Source organism: Budorcas taxicolor, chromosome 16 (assembly GCF_023091745.1).
Source record: "Budorcas taxicolor isolate Tak-1 chromosome 16, Takin1.1, whole genome shotgun sequence".
NCBI classification, from domain to species: domain Eukaryota; kingdom Metazoa; phylum Chordata; class Mammalia; order Artiodactyla; family Bovidae; genus Budorcas; species Budorcas taxicolor.
Window position 1 is genome coordinate 67,843,918 of NC_068925.1, and position 15,284 is coordinate 67,859,201.

Genomic DNA, 15,284 nt, shown 5'->3' on the forward strand with positions numbered 1-15,284 from the left:
TATGTTCTTGCTGCAGAGAATCTGCCCGCGTGACATGGGATATTGAAGAGGTCGCTCTGTCTGACGAAGGCCCCTACGAGTGCATCGCTGTCAGTAGTGCAGGGACTGGGCGAGCACAGACGTTCTTCGACGTGTCAGGTAATTATCACTAATTCCTTGGCAGTTGCCTCAGTATCAATGCAGGTATGGAAATGGGATGTTTGTTAACCAGGCTTCGCTCTGTATTAACTTGTGAGACCTGCCTTGGACCAGTTACCTAAGAACTCAGTGCCTTGGTTTTCCCACTCTAAAATGATGATAATAGCAGTAATAGTCTCTTTTTTCATGGAGAAATTATGAGGATTAAGTGAGAGAGTATATGTTAAGCACAGGATAGAATCAGGCACATAGAAACAACTAATAAACATGTTTTTAAAATTATTGTTGATGTTATTATTATTGTAGGGGTTTAATATTTTGAAATCCTCATATGGCATTCTCCTTTGAGAAAACAAGGGAGAGATCCATCTTTAGAATAGCAAGGTTCAACTTTCCCTTTCTCTTCCCATGTTTATAATATGCAAAGTGCTTTTGTGGATGGATTCTGACATCTGAGTTGAAGACCCTAAGTGTCAACATTCAAAAACACAGGACCTCAGTAATTACAGTATTGGTATTGAGAGGGACAGGAGTCATGCTAATTAATTCACATTTAAATAGTAAGCTTCCTATAAATAGACAAGGCTCTCATTATATTATCATTTTTTCCTCCTATCTCCAGAATTCTTTAGAAACCAGAACTACCATATATTATCAGAGATCAAGATTAAGCTACCTACTCAACATATATCTAGAATTTATTAGAAATTTTGTTTTAACTCAGTCATTTTCTGCCTGCCTCATAGCCTAGGGTTAATGTATGTTTAATAGTAACCCTATTCCGACCTAAACGTGCCTGTGGAGCTTTCTTATAACAATGTCTGAACTGTCAGTTTGTGCATCTGAAATGTCAGAGGTGCATTTTCTTGGAAAAATGTAAGACAAAAGAAGCCTTATAACTGTAGGACTGTTTCGAAGCCCAGAGTTTACGTTTATTATCAATAAGTTCAAGCTGAACTTTTAAACTGAGGCGTGCAAGCCTGTTCTTGCAGTAAATTATTTGTATTCTCTTATTCTTAGAAAAATAAAGTTTGTCTTCTGAAACAATTTAGCAAGTTGACATACATCATAAACTATTCATTTTTTCATCTCCAGTAATTACGAAAAGCACTGGAATCATGTCAACATTCCTCAGCTTCTGGGAAAACAAACACTTGAGCACTTGAGTTTTTTCCCAGCAATATTAATTAAGAGAAGGACAACAGAGAAAAGAGATTTCAGTGAGTGGACTCAGGCGTCTCGCATAAATAACTGGGAAGTGCCGGAAAGGACTTGGGAACTGACTTCTAAGAATTTGGCCCTATGGTATCAGTAACTGCTGAATATACACTCTACCCATGCCCTTGTAGTGTTAATCTGTGCCAGCCAAGCCGTGGTATCACTGGGAAGTTGTACTATGCCAAAGCCAGTTTTCAGGAATTGTGTCCCCTTTGCTTAATCATCAGAGAGGAGGTAGAAGTGTGATATGGCAATGACTGTAAAAATAGAAGTAGCAAGGAAGTACCCCTTTGGACTTGAAAGAGTGGACATTTCTTTCTGAACTTTTTTTTTCTTTTAACCTACCAGCCTTAAACTTCCACCCAGGCCCTGGCTCAGCCATCCTACTGTCGCTACTGACTAGCACAAGAGAATCAGCTGTTTATTCATAGGATAATTAGATGTTATATTTAGACAGGAGTGTTGGGAAGCACAGCATGATGGGATGGTGATGTTTTACTGGTATCACTGTGGACATTATTTTATAAAGTCACATAGCACCTGAGAAATGTTTCAAGGAAAACTAAAGTTCTACCAATATGTTACTTGAATATTTTCAGCATTCTTTTAGCCAACAATTTTTAGGATTTTTGGTTCACTGGAAATATTGATATTGATCATTTTAAATGGAAAATGGGTGTAAAAAGAATTATACTTCTCTTTTATTGCGTGTAAACATATAGAAACGAATGAACAGAACTGCAGAAGCAGCAAAAACCCTTTACACATGGCACTTGGCACTTTAGTACTAGTACAGTCATATTAGTTTTCTCTACTGAATTGATTTATTAGCATAATGCCCCTCCCATAACACACACACACACACACACACACACACACACACACAACCGAAATTTTGGCCTTAAGTAAAATTGCTAGGCTGGAAGAAGCACAAGCTGGAATCAAGATTGCCAGGAGAAATATCAATAACCTCAGATATGCAGATAACACCACCCTTATGGCAGAAAGTGAAGAGGAACAAAAAGCCTCTTGATGAAAGTGAAAGAGGAGAGTGAAAAAGTTGGCTTAAACCTCAACATTCAGAAAATAAAGATCATGGCATCTGGTCCCATCACTTCATGGGAAATAGATGGGGAAACAGTGGAAACAGTGTCAGACTTTATTTTGGGGGGCTCCAAAATCACTGCAGATGGTGATTGCAGCCATGAAATTAAAAGACACTTACTCCTTGGAAGAAAAGTCATGACCAACCTAGATAGCATATTCAAAAGCAGAGACATTACTTTGCCAACTAACGTCTGTCTAGTCAAGGCTATGGTTTTTCCAGTAGTCATGTATGGATGTGAGAGTTGGACTGTGAAGAAAGCTGAGCGCCGAAGAACTGATGCTTTTGAACTGTGGTGTTGGAGAAGACTCTTGAGAGTCCCTTGGACTGCAAGGAGATCCAACCAGTCCATTCGGAAGGAGATCAGCCCTGGGATTTCCTTGGAAGGAATGATGCTGAAGCTGAAACTCCAGTACTTTGGCCACCTCATGCGAAGAGTTGACTCATTGGAAAAGACTCTGATGCTGGGAGGGATTGGGGGCAGGAGGAGAAGGGGATGACAGAGGATGAGATGGCTGGATGCCATCACTGACTCGATAGACGTGAATTTGAGTGAACTCTGGGAGTTGGTGATGGACAGGGAGGCCTGACGTGCTGCGATTCATGGGGTCGCAAAGAGTCAGACACGACTAAGCGACTGAACTGAAAATTGATTACAGAATACTTGTCAGGCAATCTTAAATTGTAATTATAGGATACTCTTTCAGAACAGGGTAAGACATGGAAATAATATTGTACCACCTCATCACTTTGTAGCTAAAGAAAGTGAAACCCAGAACAGGCAGGTGCCCCATTTCTGATGACATAGGTTGGTGGTGAGAAGTAGATTCCTGGCCTCCTGACTTTCAGTCCAGTGAGCCTTACTTAATGTCACAAGGCCTATACTTAGCATTCTTTCTCAGTTTTGAGATTCCATCTCTGGTCCCTAATCTTAGCCTCAGACATTCTTTCACTTAGGAATGACTACCCCTCATCCTCTCGGGACCAGGCTATTTCCAGTAATTTGTTATCTTAGACTCTTCTGTAAACTGCTATCATTCTCCTTCATCATCTCCCCCATCACCACCCAAGTTATTGATGTAAATATTTCAGTATGCATAATGTTTATCCTCTCCAGATATTTATGCAGCAGTGGTATTGGATGTCATGTTTAAAAGCTCTTCTGCCCCTGGATGTTAGTAGGTTGCTGGTGTTTGACGTACTTAAATATATATTTGAAGAGGAAATAGACTAAGGCAGATTATGCAAGCGAGAGAGTTATCAGGGAGTTTTCTAGGGAAGAGCACCCGTGAAGGAGTGGAAGAAATTACATTGTGATGCAATCACAACAGAGGCCTCAGCGGATCCTACGGGGGGCTTTGACGCTGGGATGACCTTGAACTGAGGCAAGAGAGCTGTGTGTTTTTCCTTCATAAAGTGGTCACCAGAAGTGGGCTGCAGTGGAAAGGGAGCCTGACCAGGCACGTCAGCTCCCTTGGCTCTGAGCTCAGTCATAGTCAACAAGCAGAGCAGTTAGGGAAATGAGTGCCTAGGTTCTTGAGAAGGACCTAGGTAAGCACCTGGCATCCCCTGTATGCTGATAATGTGGGATTTACAGTTTCTAAACATCCCTAGTCTAACTGAAGAAGGTTGTTTAAAAAGAACGACAACAACAAAGGAAATTATACAACACGTTTTGTGGTCTTCAGGAAGATGTTGGTAGAGTGTTAACATGTATTCACAAATGCTCACTTCTGGGTCTTTGGTCTATACTATCTTGTATGTTACAATCATAGAGCCTTGGTGCTAGAAGGGTCTTCTGGATTACCCAATTTAATCATCTCACTTTTCAGGTAGGGAAACATTGTGAATATATTGCCTTTTCTAGGATCGTCCAGGTAAATTGGGATAAAATTAGGCAGCCTGTGTTTACCAGATTCAGCAGGTCAAAATACAGGATGCCCACTTACATGTGACTTTCATATAAATATGTCTCAAAATATTTCATGAGAGATACAAAAATAGTATATAATTATATAATAGTATATAAAATATCTTATATATTATAAAGTAATATTCAATGTTAATCTTAAATTCAAATTTAGCGGAGCATCCTGCATTTTATTTGTCAAATCTAAGTAGAATTCAGTCAGACCTTTCTCACTTTCTCATATACTCTCTCCAACTGATTCATTAACTTTTCAAAAGAGGTTTTAAAGACATAGCAGAATGGTAAAAATTACAAATTTTTTTTATAATTTAAAATAGCATATATTCCTCTAAAAATGTTTGGAAAACAAAGATAAATATAAAGGAAAATATGAAAAAATGTACATATTTCCTTCTCTCAGAGATAACCACTATGGTTTTGGCATATTACTTCCAGGTTTTATTTTAGGCTTAAGATATTCATCTGTACTTATATACAGTTTTGAGTAGAGTTGGATCTTGAATATCTGATCTTCTTTCACATTTCAACTGAGACAGATACTTGGCTTTCCAGCTAGTTTTTTATTGCTGTTATTGCTAAATAATGTCTTGATATGGCAGGTTATTTTAAAGCTTTCGGGCAGAGTGAGCTTTACAGGGGCATTTAGGTTTATCCTCAAACCTAACTAGAGCAGTATGTGATTTTCTCTAGAAATGCTGGTTAAATATTTAATTGGTAAATGGCTTTTGACCACATCTGAAATGAGCATGCATCACTCAGTGCCTTTTGTGTATTTGGTCCTATGTGTATAATTTTATTAAAAGTCTATCCCTACTGTTAACTTGAATTTCTTAAACATTCTGCTGCTTCTCTGAGGGAGTATTCATTTTACTCTACCATTCCACTGTGTCTTAATGAGGTGATAATCTCCTTAAAGCTGATGCCATTGTATCTTTGCCATTACTCCCATCCTTCATGTCCTGTTTTCTTTAAAACACTAAATAAATGATCTTAATTTTAAAAATCCATGAATGCTACTTTCTTCAAAATTTGACAGATTCTGTAATACTTAATCAGCGTAGTCATATCTTTTTGCCATGCCTCTTTGATGCTTACAGCTGTAATTTATAGATTTGAGTTTTAGTGTGCTATGGTATGTAAACATGCATTTAAAGCATTTTTCAACTAGATGATAATGGAATTCTCCAGGCCAGAACACTGGAGTGGGAAGCCTTTCCCTTCTCCAGGGGATCTTCCCAACCCAGGGATCGAATGCAGGTCTCCCGCATTGCAGGCAGATTCTTTACCAGCTGAGCCACAAGGGAAACCCTCGTGATCACCCCATTTGTATTAAAGAATAAGTTCTGTTGTACTGCATCTTTCCTACCAGTCTTTCCTACTAGATATTCAATACATTCTCATTAAAATTTTAGGCCACCTCTATAAGTGAGTAAAATGACTTCTGGATCTTTCAACTGGAATCTTCTCATTTCCCACAGAACCCCCGCCAGTCATCCAAGTGCCTAATAATGTTACAGTCACTCCTGGAGAAACAGCAGTTTTGACGTGCCTTGTCGTCAGTGCAGTGGGTTACAATCTAACCTGGCAGAGGAATGGCCGAGATGTCAGACTGACAGCTCCAGCAGGAATGAGGATCTTGGCTAACCTTTCCCTGGAGCTCAGGAGTGTGAAATTCAGTGATGCAGGAGAGTATCGCTGTGTTGTTTCCAATGAAGGAGGATCATCGACTGAGGCCGTTTTCCTTACAGTGCAAGGTACTGTCCTGACAATGACTTCTGAGTCATGGTATCTTTCTGTTTTCCTTCTTTCATCTCTATTCCCTTAAATTGTCCATCTGAGGGTATCTATCTGAACAATTACAGTGTCGAAGAATAGAATGCTTGTGGACCTTGAGGGTCGGAAGCGTCCTAAGCTGGAAACTAAAACATCTCTGGCAAATAGTTGACCTTAAACACAGTTAATCGTAGTAATTGAAGACCTTTATTTTAAGGGAATAGAAATAGTCTCTGGATGATTTAATAGTTTTAAAATTTCTTATCTATTTTGTGAACTTGAAAAAAAACTTCTAATTCGTAAAAAATAAAAAGCAAAGTTCCCAATCTGAGTGTATTATTTGCATATTTAATTTACTTTTATGGTTTTAATTAAGTTTTAAGATGTTTCCTATCAAGGTGAAATTTTATTGAAACTTTAACAGAGCTGTTTTTACCTTATTTATCTTAGATACATACGCAGACACACACATACAAATAAGCTAATGATAAACCAATCTTAATTGTCTGTATAGACTAAGATGTTCAAATAGCTAAAAGCACCAGGGATTGAACCCACACTCCCAGCCATGGAAGGTGAAGTCTTAACCCCTGGACCAGCAGGGAAGTCAATGTGGTCTGCTGCTGCTGCTGCTAAGTCACTTCAGTTGTGTCCGACCCTGTGCGACCCCACAGATGGCAGCCTACCAGGCTCCGTCGTCCTTGGGATTCTCCAGGCAAGAACACTGGAGTGGGTTGCCATTTCCTTCTCCAGTGCATAAAAGTGAAAAGCGAAAGTGAAGTCGCTCAGTTGTGTCCGACTCTTAGCGACCCCCTGGACTGAAGCCTACCAGGCTCCTCCACCCATGGGATTTTCCAGGCAAGAGTACTAGAGTGGGTTGCCATTGCCTTCTAATTGCTACTAAATATGTATGTTATTCCAGACTAACAGATGAAGATCAGAAGCTATTCCCAAGTATCTCTTTCAGTAGAATCCTATTTGGCTTCTAAATGTCTCTAGAGTCTTAATGTAATGAGCAACTTACTATTGGCAGTTTTACACTGTTTAGCTGAAAGGTTTGGTTGCTGCCTTAGGAGAGTATTTTATTTCAAATCTTTGATGTGGGAGACTGATTGCCTCAGAATCAGGTCTGGCTACTTGGTTATGGTACTAGAAACAACTTTATAACATGCCTCACTTGGTTATAATGTTGTTGTTTAAGACAGTCACCACTGAGTTTCGAGGTTAGCTCTTGGAATGCTATTAATGGCAAAAAAACAAAGTGAAACTACCATCAGACTTAATAAAATGGTTGACATCTGATTCTGGTTTTCTCACTGGTATTTGAGATATGTACTGCAATCCGACTGTATGACTGTGCATCTTTCATTAGTTAGATGATCTGCTGAAACCTCTGGGGGAATGTTGCTTTTGTAAGTGGTTCAGTGAGTTTCCATGTAGTAAACAGCCTAGATATTTGAGTCAATCCAAGTAGTAACTTTAGTTACTAGAGTTTTGGAAGTATATTTTACCAAACTGATTATTTCAAATAGAATACATGGTAATGGACTTCTGAAATATGATCCTGGTTCTTTCCCTGAAGTCTGTTACAATGGGATTTTAAAAGAATCAGAGCCGTCCTTGTTTCTCCAGGTCAGCTGTTTAGTCCTTTAGTATCGCTCATTGAATTTGAACAGTGTTTCCCAAACATTTATGGATGAAGACTTTTCCAAGGAACTTTTTAAAAAGCAGATTTCTTACTTCATGCCCAGAGATTCTGATTTCACAGGCCTGGGTTAGGGCCTGGAGATCTGCATTTATAACTGACCTCTCAGGTGGTTTCATGGACAACATTTTCCAAAACTGTATTTGAATCTATTCTTAAGTATGAACCTATGACATAGAAATGCATATTTTTAAAGGAAACCCTAAAACTTTTATCTTCTTTCTGGTAAATAGACCTATTATAACCTAACAATTTAAGTTCTTAGGTTAGATGTCATTAAGTATACAAAATATAAATACAAAACCATATGTCACTATATGATTACTGGTTAGCTTGCATAATCTCTGCCTGCATGCATGCTAAGTCACTTCAGTCATGTCCGACTCTTTACGATGCCATGGATTGTGGCCCACAAGGCTGCTGTGTCCATGGGATTCTCTAGGCAAGAATACTGGAATGGATTGCCAGGCCCTTCTCCAGGAGATCTTCCTGTCCGAGGGATCGAACCTGGGTCTTCCACATTGCAGGCAGATTCTTTACTGTCTGAACCACCAGGGAAGCCCCTCTGTATAATCTCTAGTGGTGTAAATCTGTTTAAAGGCATTATTTTATGGCCTGTCTAGTTGATCTTGAGTTTGAGTCAACAATTTTGATGAAAAATTAGTTTTAAAAAATCTAACAAAACTATATTCTAGAATTTGCTAGCACTGTTTATTAAAAATAAGACTCTAGCTATTATTATGCCCTCTGATTATTTTATGCTTGAATACATTATTGAAAAGCAGTGGATAGTTGATGAAATAAAGTGCTGTACCTACGATTATAATTCATGAGAATATAAGATGCTTGCCAACCATTGACACTGAAACATAAATTGTAAATTAAGTCCACTTTTATGCAGTTACATGTTTTAAAAAGAATAAATCAAAAATAGTTCAAGAAAGCTTAAAAGATATAACAGCTACTTGGATTGAATACACAGTTTAGGAATATTTTTCTTGCTTACAGGAGAATCAATAGCTTAATTTATAACCTCATTTATTTTGCCCTGCCTCCACAGATCTGTTTGGAAACTTCTTCTATCTGTAATACTTCTAAAAGTTAAACATCCAGACTTTACAAGTTTTGGTAGTAGTTTTATGAAATGTAATTAGCAAGAATTTTCTGGTTAAAAATAGCATATGTCTAGCTACTGCAGCCTTTTCTCATTAACAATAAAATATAAAGACCTAAAAAGACAAAACTGAAGAATACCAAAATTCAGTTTCAATCTACAGTGGCAAAAATTGGGGGAGGAATTTCATATATTACATATCAAGATTGGTGTTTGTGTAAATGAATTCAGTGGAATGCAAATTTCAATCAGCGGTCCATCTTTTTTATGTCCACATGAAAGCAGAGAGGATGTATCTTTGCTTCTTCATTTCTTAGTTTGTTTCAAAAACAAAATGTTACCTTTTAGGAAGCCAGCATGCTATCTACTTAAACCTATCAATAGCAATAACCAGCTAGTTAAGAAACCAGTAGGACAGAAAGTGGATAGGAAGCCTGGCGGCTGCTGCTGCTAAGTCGCTTCAGTCGTGTCTGACTCTGTGACTGCACACTCATCACAGAGCACTGAACCCTGCTCCCTGTGTGATACTGCGGTTCCCACCAGCTGTCGATTCTGCACATAGCAGTGTATGTATGCAAAACCTAGTCTTCCCATTCATCTCACCCTTCCCTTCCCCCCAGCCCCAGGTCTGCACCTTCATTCTCTACATCTGTGTCTCTATTCCTGCCCTGAAACTAGGTCCATCTGTACATTTTCTAGATTCCTCATTCATGTGTTAATTTACAATATTTGTTTTTCTCCTTCCGACTGACTTCACTCTGTGTGACAGACGCTAGTTTCATCCATGTCTCACCAAATGACCCAATTTCAGTTTTTTTCATGGCTCAGTAATATTCCATTGTATATATATACCACATCTTCTCTATCCATTCATCTATTGATGGACACTTAGTTTGTTTCCATGTCCTGGCTACTGTACACAGTGCAGCAATGAACATTGGGGTATATGTATCTTTTTGAACTATGGTTTTCTCAGGGTATATATCCAGTAGTGGAATTGCTGGAAAACAAATTTATAGCTATCAGGGAATAAGGGAGAGGGAGAGATAAATTGAAAGATTGGAGTTGACATATACATGCTACTATACATAAAATAGATGACTTGTAAAGACCTACTGTATAGCACAGGGAATTTTATTCAATACTCTTTAATAACCTACATGCGGAGAAGGCAATAGCACCCTACTCCAGTACTCTTGCCTGGAAAATCCCATGGACGGAGAAGCCTGGTAGGCTGCAGTCCATGGGGTCGCTAAGAGTCGGATACAACTGAGCGATTCACTTTCACTTTTCACTTTCATACATTGGAGAAGGAAATGGCAACCCACTCCAGTGTTCTTGCCTGGAGAATCCCAGGGACGGGGGAGCCTAGTGGGCTGCTGTCTATGGGGTTGCACAGAGTCAGACACGACAGTCTGACTCTGTGTGACCCCATAGACCTCAACCTACATGAGAAATGATCTAAAAATCTAAAAAAGATAAATATATATATATGTATAACTGATTTACTTTGCTATACACCTGAAACTAATACAACATTGTAAATCAACTATATCCCAATAAAAATTTTTCTTTAAAAATTGAAAGTGGAAAACGAAATCGGATAATTACCTTTCCCTAAACCCTTGCAGGTCACATTACCTAGAGTCAGCCACTCGGATGCTCCCTGTGCGAATTTTACTGAGACCACGGACATTTATAAGACTTCAGTTTTGGCAGCATCATAGGATTTTGAGTCCAACAGTAGCAGAAGTAAATGATCCAGTGGCCTTTTTCCATCACTTTAATTTCCCTCACTGACTGTTAGGTTCATTATCAATTTATCAAAAGAGCCTTGAAAGGAAATGCTGATCTCAGAAACTGGCTGTCGAATCAGTTTCACTAATGAGCATGAGAGAATGTGAATGGGTTGATATGCTTATTTCATTGTGTGAATTCCTCACTCTGGAGATAATCATGTAACTAGACACAGGAAATTTTCCCAAAAACCCTGTTTACCTCAAGCATGGTTTATCACAAGATTCAGAACTACAGCTGTGCAAGCAAAATAACAAACAAATAGAAGACATTCATAATTATGCTAGCAGAACAAGAATCTGGATTGATAGATACATAAATGTGATTGTTGGTGTCAATGGGACTATAAGCGACTTTTCTACTTTGCTTTTCTGTACTTGAAAAAGAAGTATTTATTTATTTTTTGAAATTTATTCAATTTAATTTATTTCTTTTTAAAATTTTTATTTTTACTTTATTTTACTTTACAATACTGTATTGGTTTTGCCATACATTGACATGAATCCACCACGGGTATACATGCGTTCCCAAACATGAACCCGCCTCCCACCTCCCTCCCCATAGCATCTCTCTGGGTCATCCCCGTGCACCAGCCCCAAGCATGCTGTATCCTGCGTCGGACATAGACTGGCGATTTGATTCTTACATGATAGTATACATGTTACAATGCCATTCTCCCAAATCATCCCACCCGCTCCCTCTCCCTCTGAGTCCAAAAGTCTGTTATACACATCTGTGTCTTTTTTGCTGTCTTGCATACAGGGTCGTCATTGCCATCTTTCTAAATTCCATATATATGTGTTAGTATACTGTATTGGTGTTTTTCTTTCTGGCTTACTTCACTCTGTATGATCGGCTCCAGTTTCATCCATCTCATCAGAACTGATTCAAATGTATTCTTTTTAATGGCTGAGTAATACTCCATTGTGTATATGTACCACAGCTTTCTTATCCATCATCTGCTGATGGACATCTAGGTTGTTTCCATGTCCTGGCTATTATAAACAGTGCTGCGATGAGCATTGGGGTACATGTGTCTCTTTCAATTCTGGTTTCCAAGAAGTATTTAATAGAGATGAATTGTTTTAAAACTTTGTGTAAATAGGATTTTAAAAGTTTGGAAAATTCTGACATTAATTATATTAGGGAGATCAAATTATGTGTAATATATTTTCTTTGTTTCTTTGCTATATATTCTGTAACTGTGCTTTATAACTTTTATATTTAAAATAATTAAGATAAAATTTAGAAAGTCAATAGGAGATAATGTAAAAATATGGAATAATTAATAAATTAAATTAGGAAATAATAATGCTTCTCAAAAAAGTGTTGTTAGAAGTTTTGACAGTATAAAAAGTCATATTTAAAAGCTTATGGGTTTGGAATTTTATAGGATTATATCACAGAGTCATCTATTTTAAATCATTTCTGAACCAAAATGAGGAAAAGGAAAAGGAGAAATGCAGAGTATCAATTGATAATTAAATTAGGTTTTCTTATAATGAATAGCCCAGTAAGGGAGTCTTGAAAATCCCTTTATATTTCCCCTTTGCATGATTTTCACAGGAGTACATTTTGATTTATAGAAGTCTGAATTCATGTTTGAATAATAAGAATTGAATTTAATTAGTTCCTCTGTTTTCCTAGACATTTTAATACTTTGAAGTCTTCCTAGTTAAGCTTTTATTTTTGGAGGTTGACCTGAGACACATATATGTCTCCTTTAAATACTAGTGCCATAAATCATTCTCTTAAAACTTCCAAATCATCACTGGTTGTCAAAAGTTAATTTTATTCAGTTCCTTCGTTCTTTGATGTCTTAGTGTGAATCAGCACACATGAGTAAGATGGTCTCTTAAAATACTAGGTTTTGCTGATTTCTGTACTAGGGCTCTGATAAGAAGGATGTTTCAGGCTTTAACATTTGAAGGAATATATTCTAGGGGTATTTTACATCACGTATTTCCTGCAATGATATCCAGGGAATATGTAGTTTTCCTATAGAAATATTTGCTTTCCTAATTCTTTCTATGCTGACTGTAAACTTTATGAAGAGAAAAGTTTAATATTAACTTCACCTGATGAATGTATTCTGCTGACTCCATGGTTAGGGGCAAGCTTCTGTTATAATATGATTCAATTCCATACAGTTAAAATGTAAAAAAAAAAGTAATATTACGCATTTCATTGTTTTTGTCTTTCATGCAAGATATCTATATCTTGCATAGATCTTACACCACTTTTTAAAATTTATTATTTTTAAAACTTTTTAATTTGTACTGAGGTGTGGCCAATTAACAATGTTGTGATAGTTTCAGGTGAACAACAAAGGGACTCAACCATACAGATACGTGTATCCATTCTTCCCCAAACTCCCATCCCTTCCAGACTGCCATGTAATACTTTTTTTTTTTTTTTTTAATTTTTTTTAATTTTAAAATCTTTAATTCTTACATGTGTTCCCAAACATGAACCCCCCTCCCACCTCCCTCCCAATCGCTAGTCTATGTCTGACGCAGGATACAGCATGCTTGGGGCTGGTGCATGGGGATGCCATGTAATACTGAACAGAGTTCCATGTGCTATATATGGTCCTTGTTGGTTATCCATTTTATATATAGCAGTATGTTTATGTCCATCCCCAATTCCCTAAATATCCCTTTCCCCATCCTTGACCTGCTGGCAACTGTAAGTTCATTCTCTAACTCTGTGACTTTTAAAAATAAGTTCCTTTTTATCATTTGTTTTTATATTCCACATATAAGGGATGTCATATGATCTTTCTCCTTCTCTGTATCTCAGATCACTTTAATTGCAGATAGAAAGAACCCTGTTTCTCTAAAACTTAGAAGACAGAAACTTTATTAAAATGTTTTTAAATGGAAATTATAAGGAAGTTTAAAGAATTATTTACATTATAAAAGAAAAAGAGATATGATGACCTAACAAATACTTCAAATATATGAGAAATTATTATAAAGAAGTTTTACACCAAGGACATTATAATTTTGAGTAAAACTAGACCATGAAAAAAATGTATATTAAGCCAGACCTGATGGATATAAGTGAGCTAGAAAGATGTCCAGATGTCAGATGAATCAGCAAGCACTTCAATCCACTTAATTATCCAGATGAAACTACAGACATTTAAAAATGTTTGAGAATTTGTGACATACATGATATCATCTAACTCTTACATGTTGTATATATTTGTATTATCTGTATTTTACCCATAAAGACGAAGAGCCTCTGTGGAGTTAGTGGCTTGCCCTAGGTTATAAAGCCAGCAGGTAGCAGAGCCTAAATCTGAACTAGGTCTTTCCATTGTTCTGCATATTATATAGAAATGCCTGTGTGTGCAGTTAACAGGCCTAGGTAGAAGAAGGTTTAAAATAGAGAAAGGATTCTTCAGTCTCTGTAGGAAATTGAGTACTGAAGTAAATTTTGTTAAATAGTACAGATACAAAGTGTCTGTAAATTCCGGGCACAGGAGTCACAAAGAGCTGGAAGTCTAAATCTATCTTAGAAAATGAAACAGTTTAGTGACCCTTTTGACTTAAGCTCTGGTAGAGTGGCTGGTAGGGAACAGCCTAGTGGAGAGAGAACTGTGAGTATGCACGCAGAGAACCTGTAAGATGACTAGACTGTAAGCTACATTAGAGCATGACCCAGTTTTCTTCGGTTTTGTGTCTTTGATGCCTGACATAATGTTAATTTTTTCATAGACGTATAGCTGCCTTACAGTGTTCGTTTCTGCTGTTCAGCAAAATGTTCTGTGTTCATCCACATGTATATGTGTATCTCCTCTTCCTTGGATTTCCTTCCCATTTAGGTCACCACAGAGCATTCGGTGGACTTCTCCACGCCATGCAGTTTCTTCTCATTAGTTATCTAGAGCACGTAGTATTGCACACGTCTGTGAGAAGACTGAATGAGAAGCAGAGTCCTTAGTTAGGCAAAGCAGCTATTGCCAAGTCTGAGAAATCCTTTTGTCAGAACATGTACTAACATTTTATGTGATTCAGATTCCCTTGAAACATTGACTAATGCTTCTTTGAATTATTTTATAAATTAAGAATCCAACTAAAAGGAAAATTCTGTTTCTAATTCCCTTGAAACATTGATTAATGTTTGAGTTATTTTATAAATTAAGAAGTCAACTAGGAAAATTCTGTTTGTAAAGTTTAGATATTTGTAATATGGGAAAAACATAATGATTTGCTATTTTTATACATGAGGAAGGAGCTTTGGTATTTGCCTATGATAAATAAAAATGGAATTAGAAATAATGCACAAAGTGGGAGCACTTACGGTGCATCTGCAGAAGGGTGTGATATGTTAGGGGCAGGTGATTATTGTGACTACAAAGCTGATCACTGTTATATTAATGGGATCCTTGTGTATGCTATTAATTTTCCCATAGCACTATCTAAATCATGCTATGCCAGGTATATTTTTTCCCATAATAATGAAATCATTACTGAAACATACAAAGTGCCTTGAC

General features: G+C 37.3%; 1 protein-coding gene across 1 annotated transcript in view; it reads left to right on the forward strand.

The window, feature by feature from the left end:
- HMCN1 (hemicentin 1) overlaps nucleotides 1-15,284 on the forward strand; it is a 537,345-nt gene that overhangs the window by 224,009 nt on the left and 298,052 nt on the right. Inside the window, exons 10-11 of the mRNA XM_052653879.1 lie at nucleotides 17-138; nucleotides 5,870-6,145. Of these exons, the coding sequence (XP_052509839.1) occupies nucleotides 17-138; nucleotides 5,870-6,145 (398 nt within the window). The remainder of the gene's footprint in view (nucleotides 1-16; nucleotides 139-5,869; nucleotides 6,146-15,284) is intronic.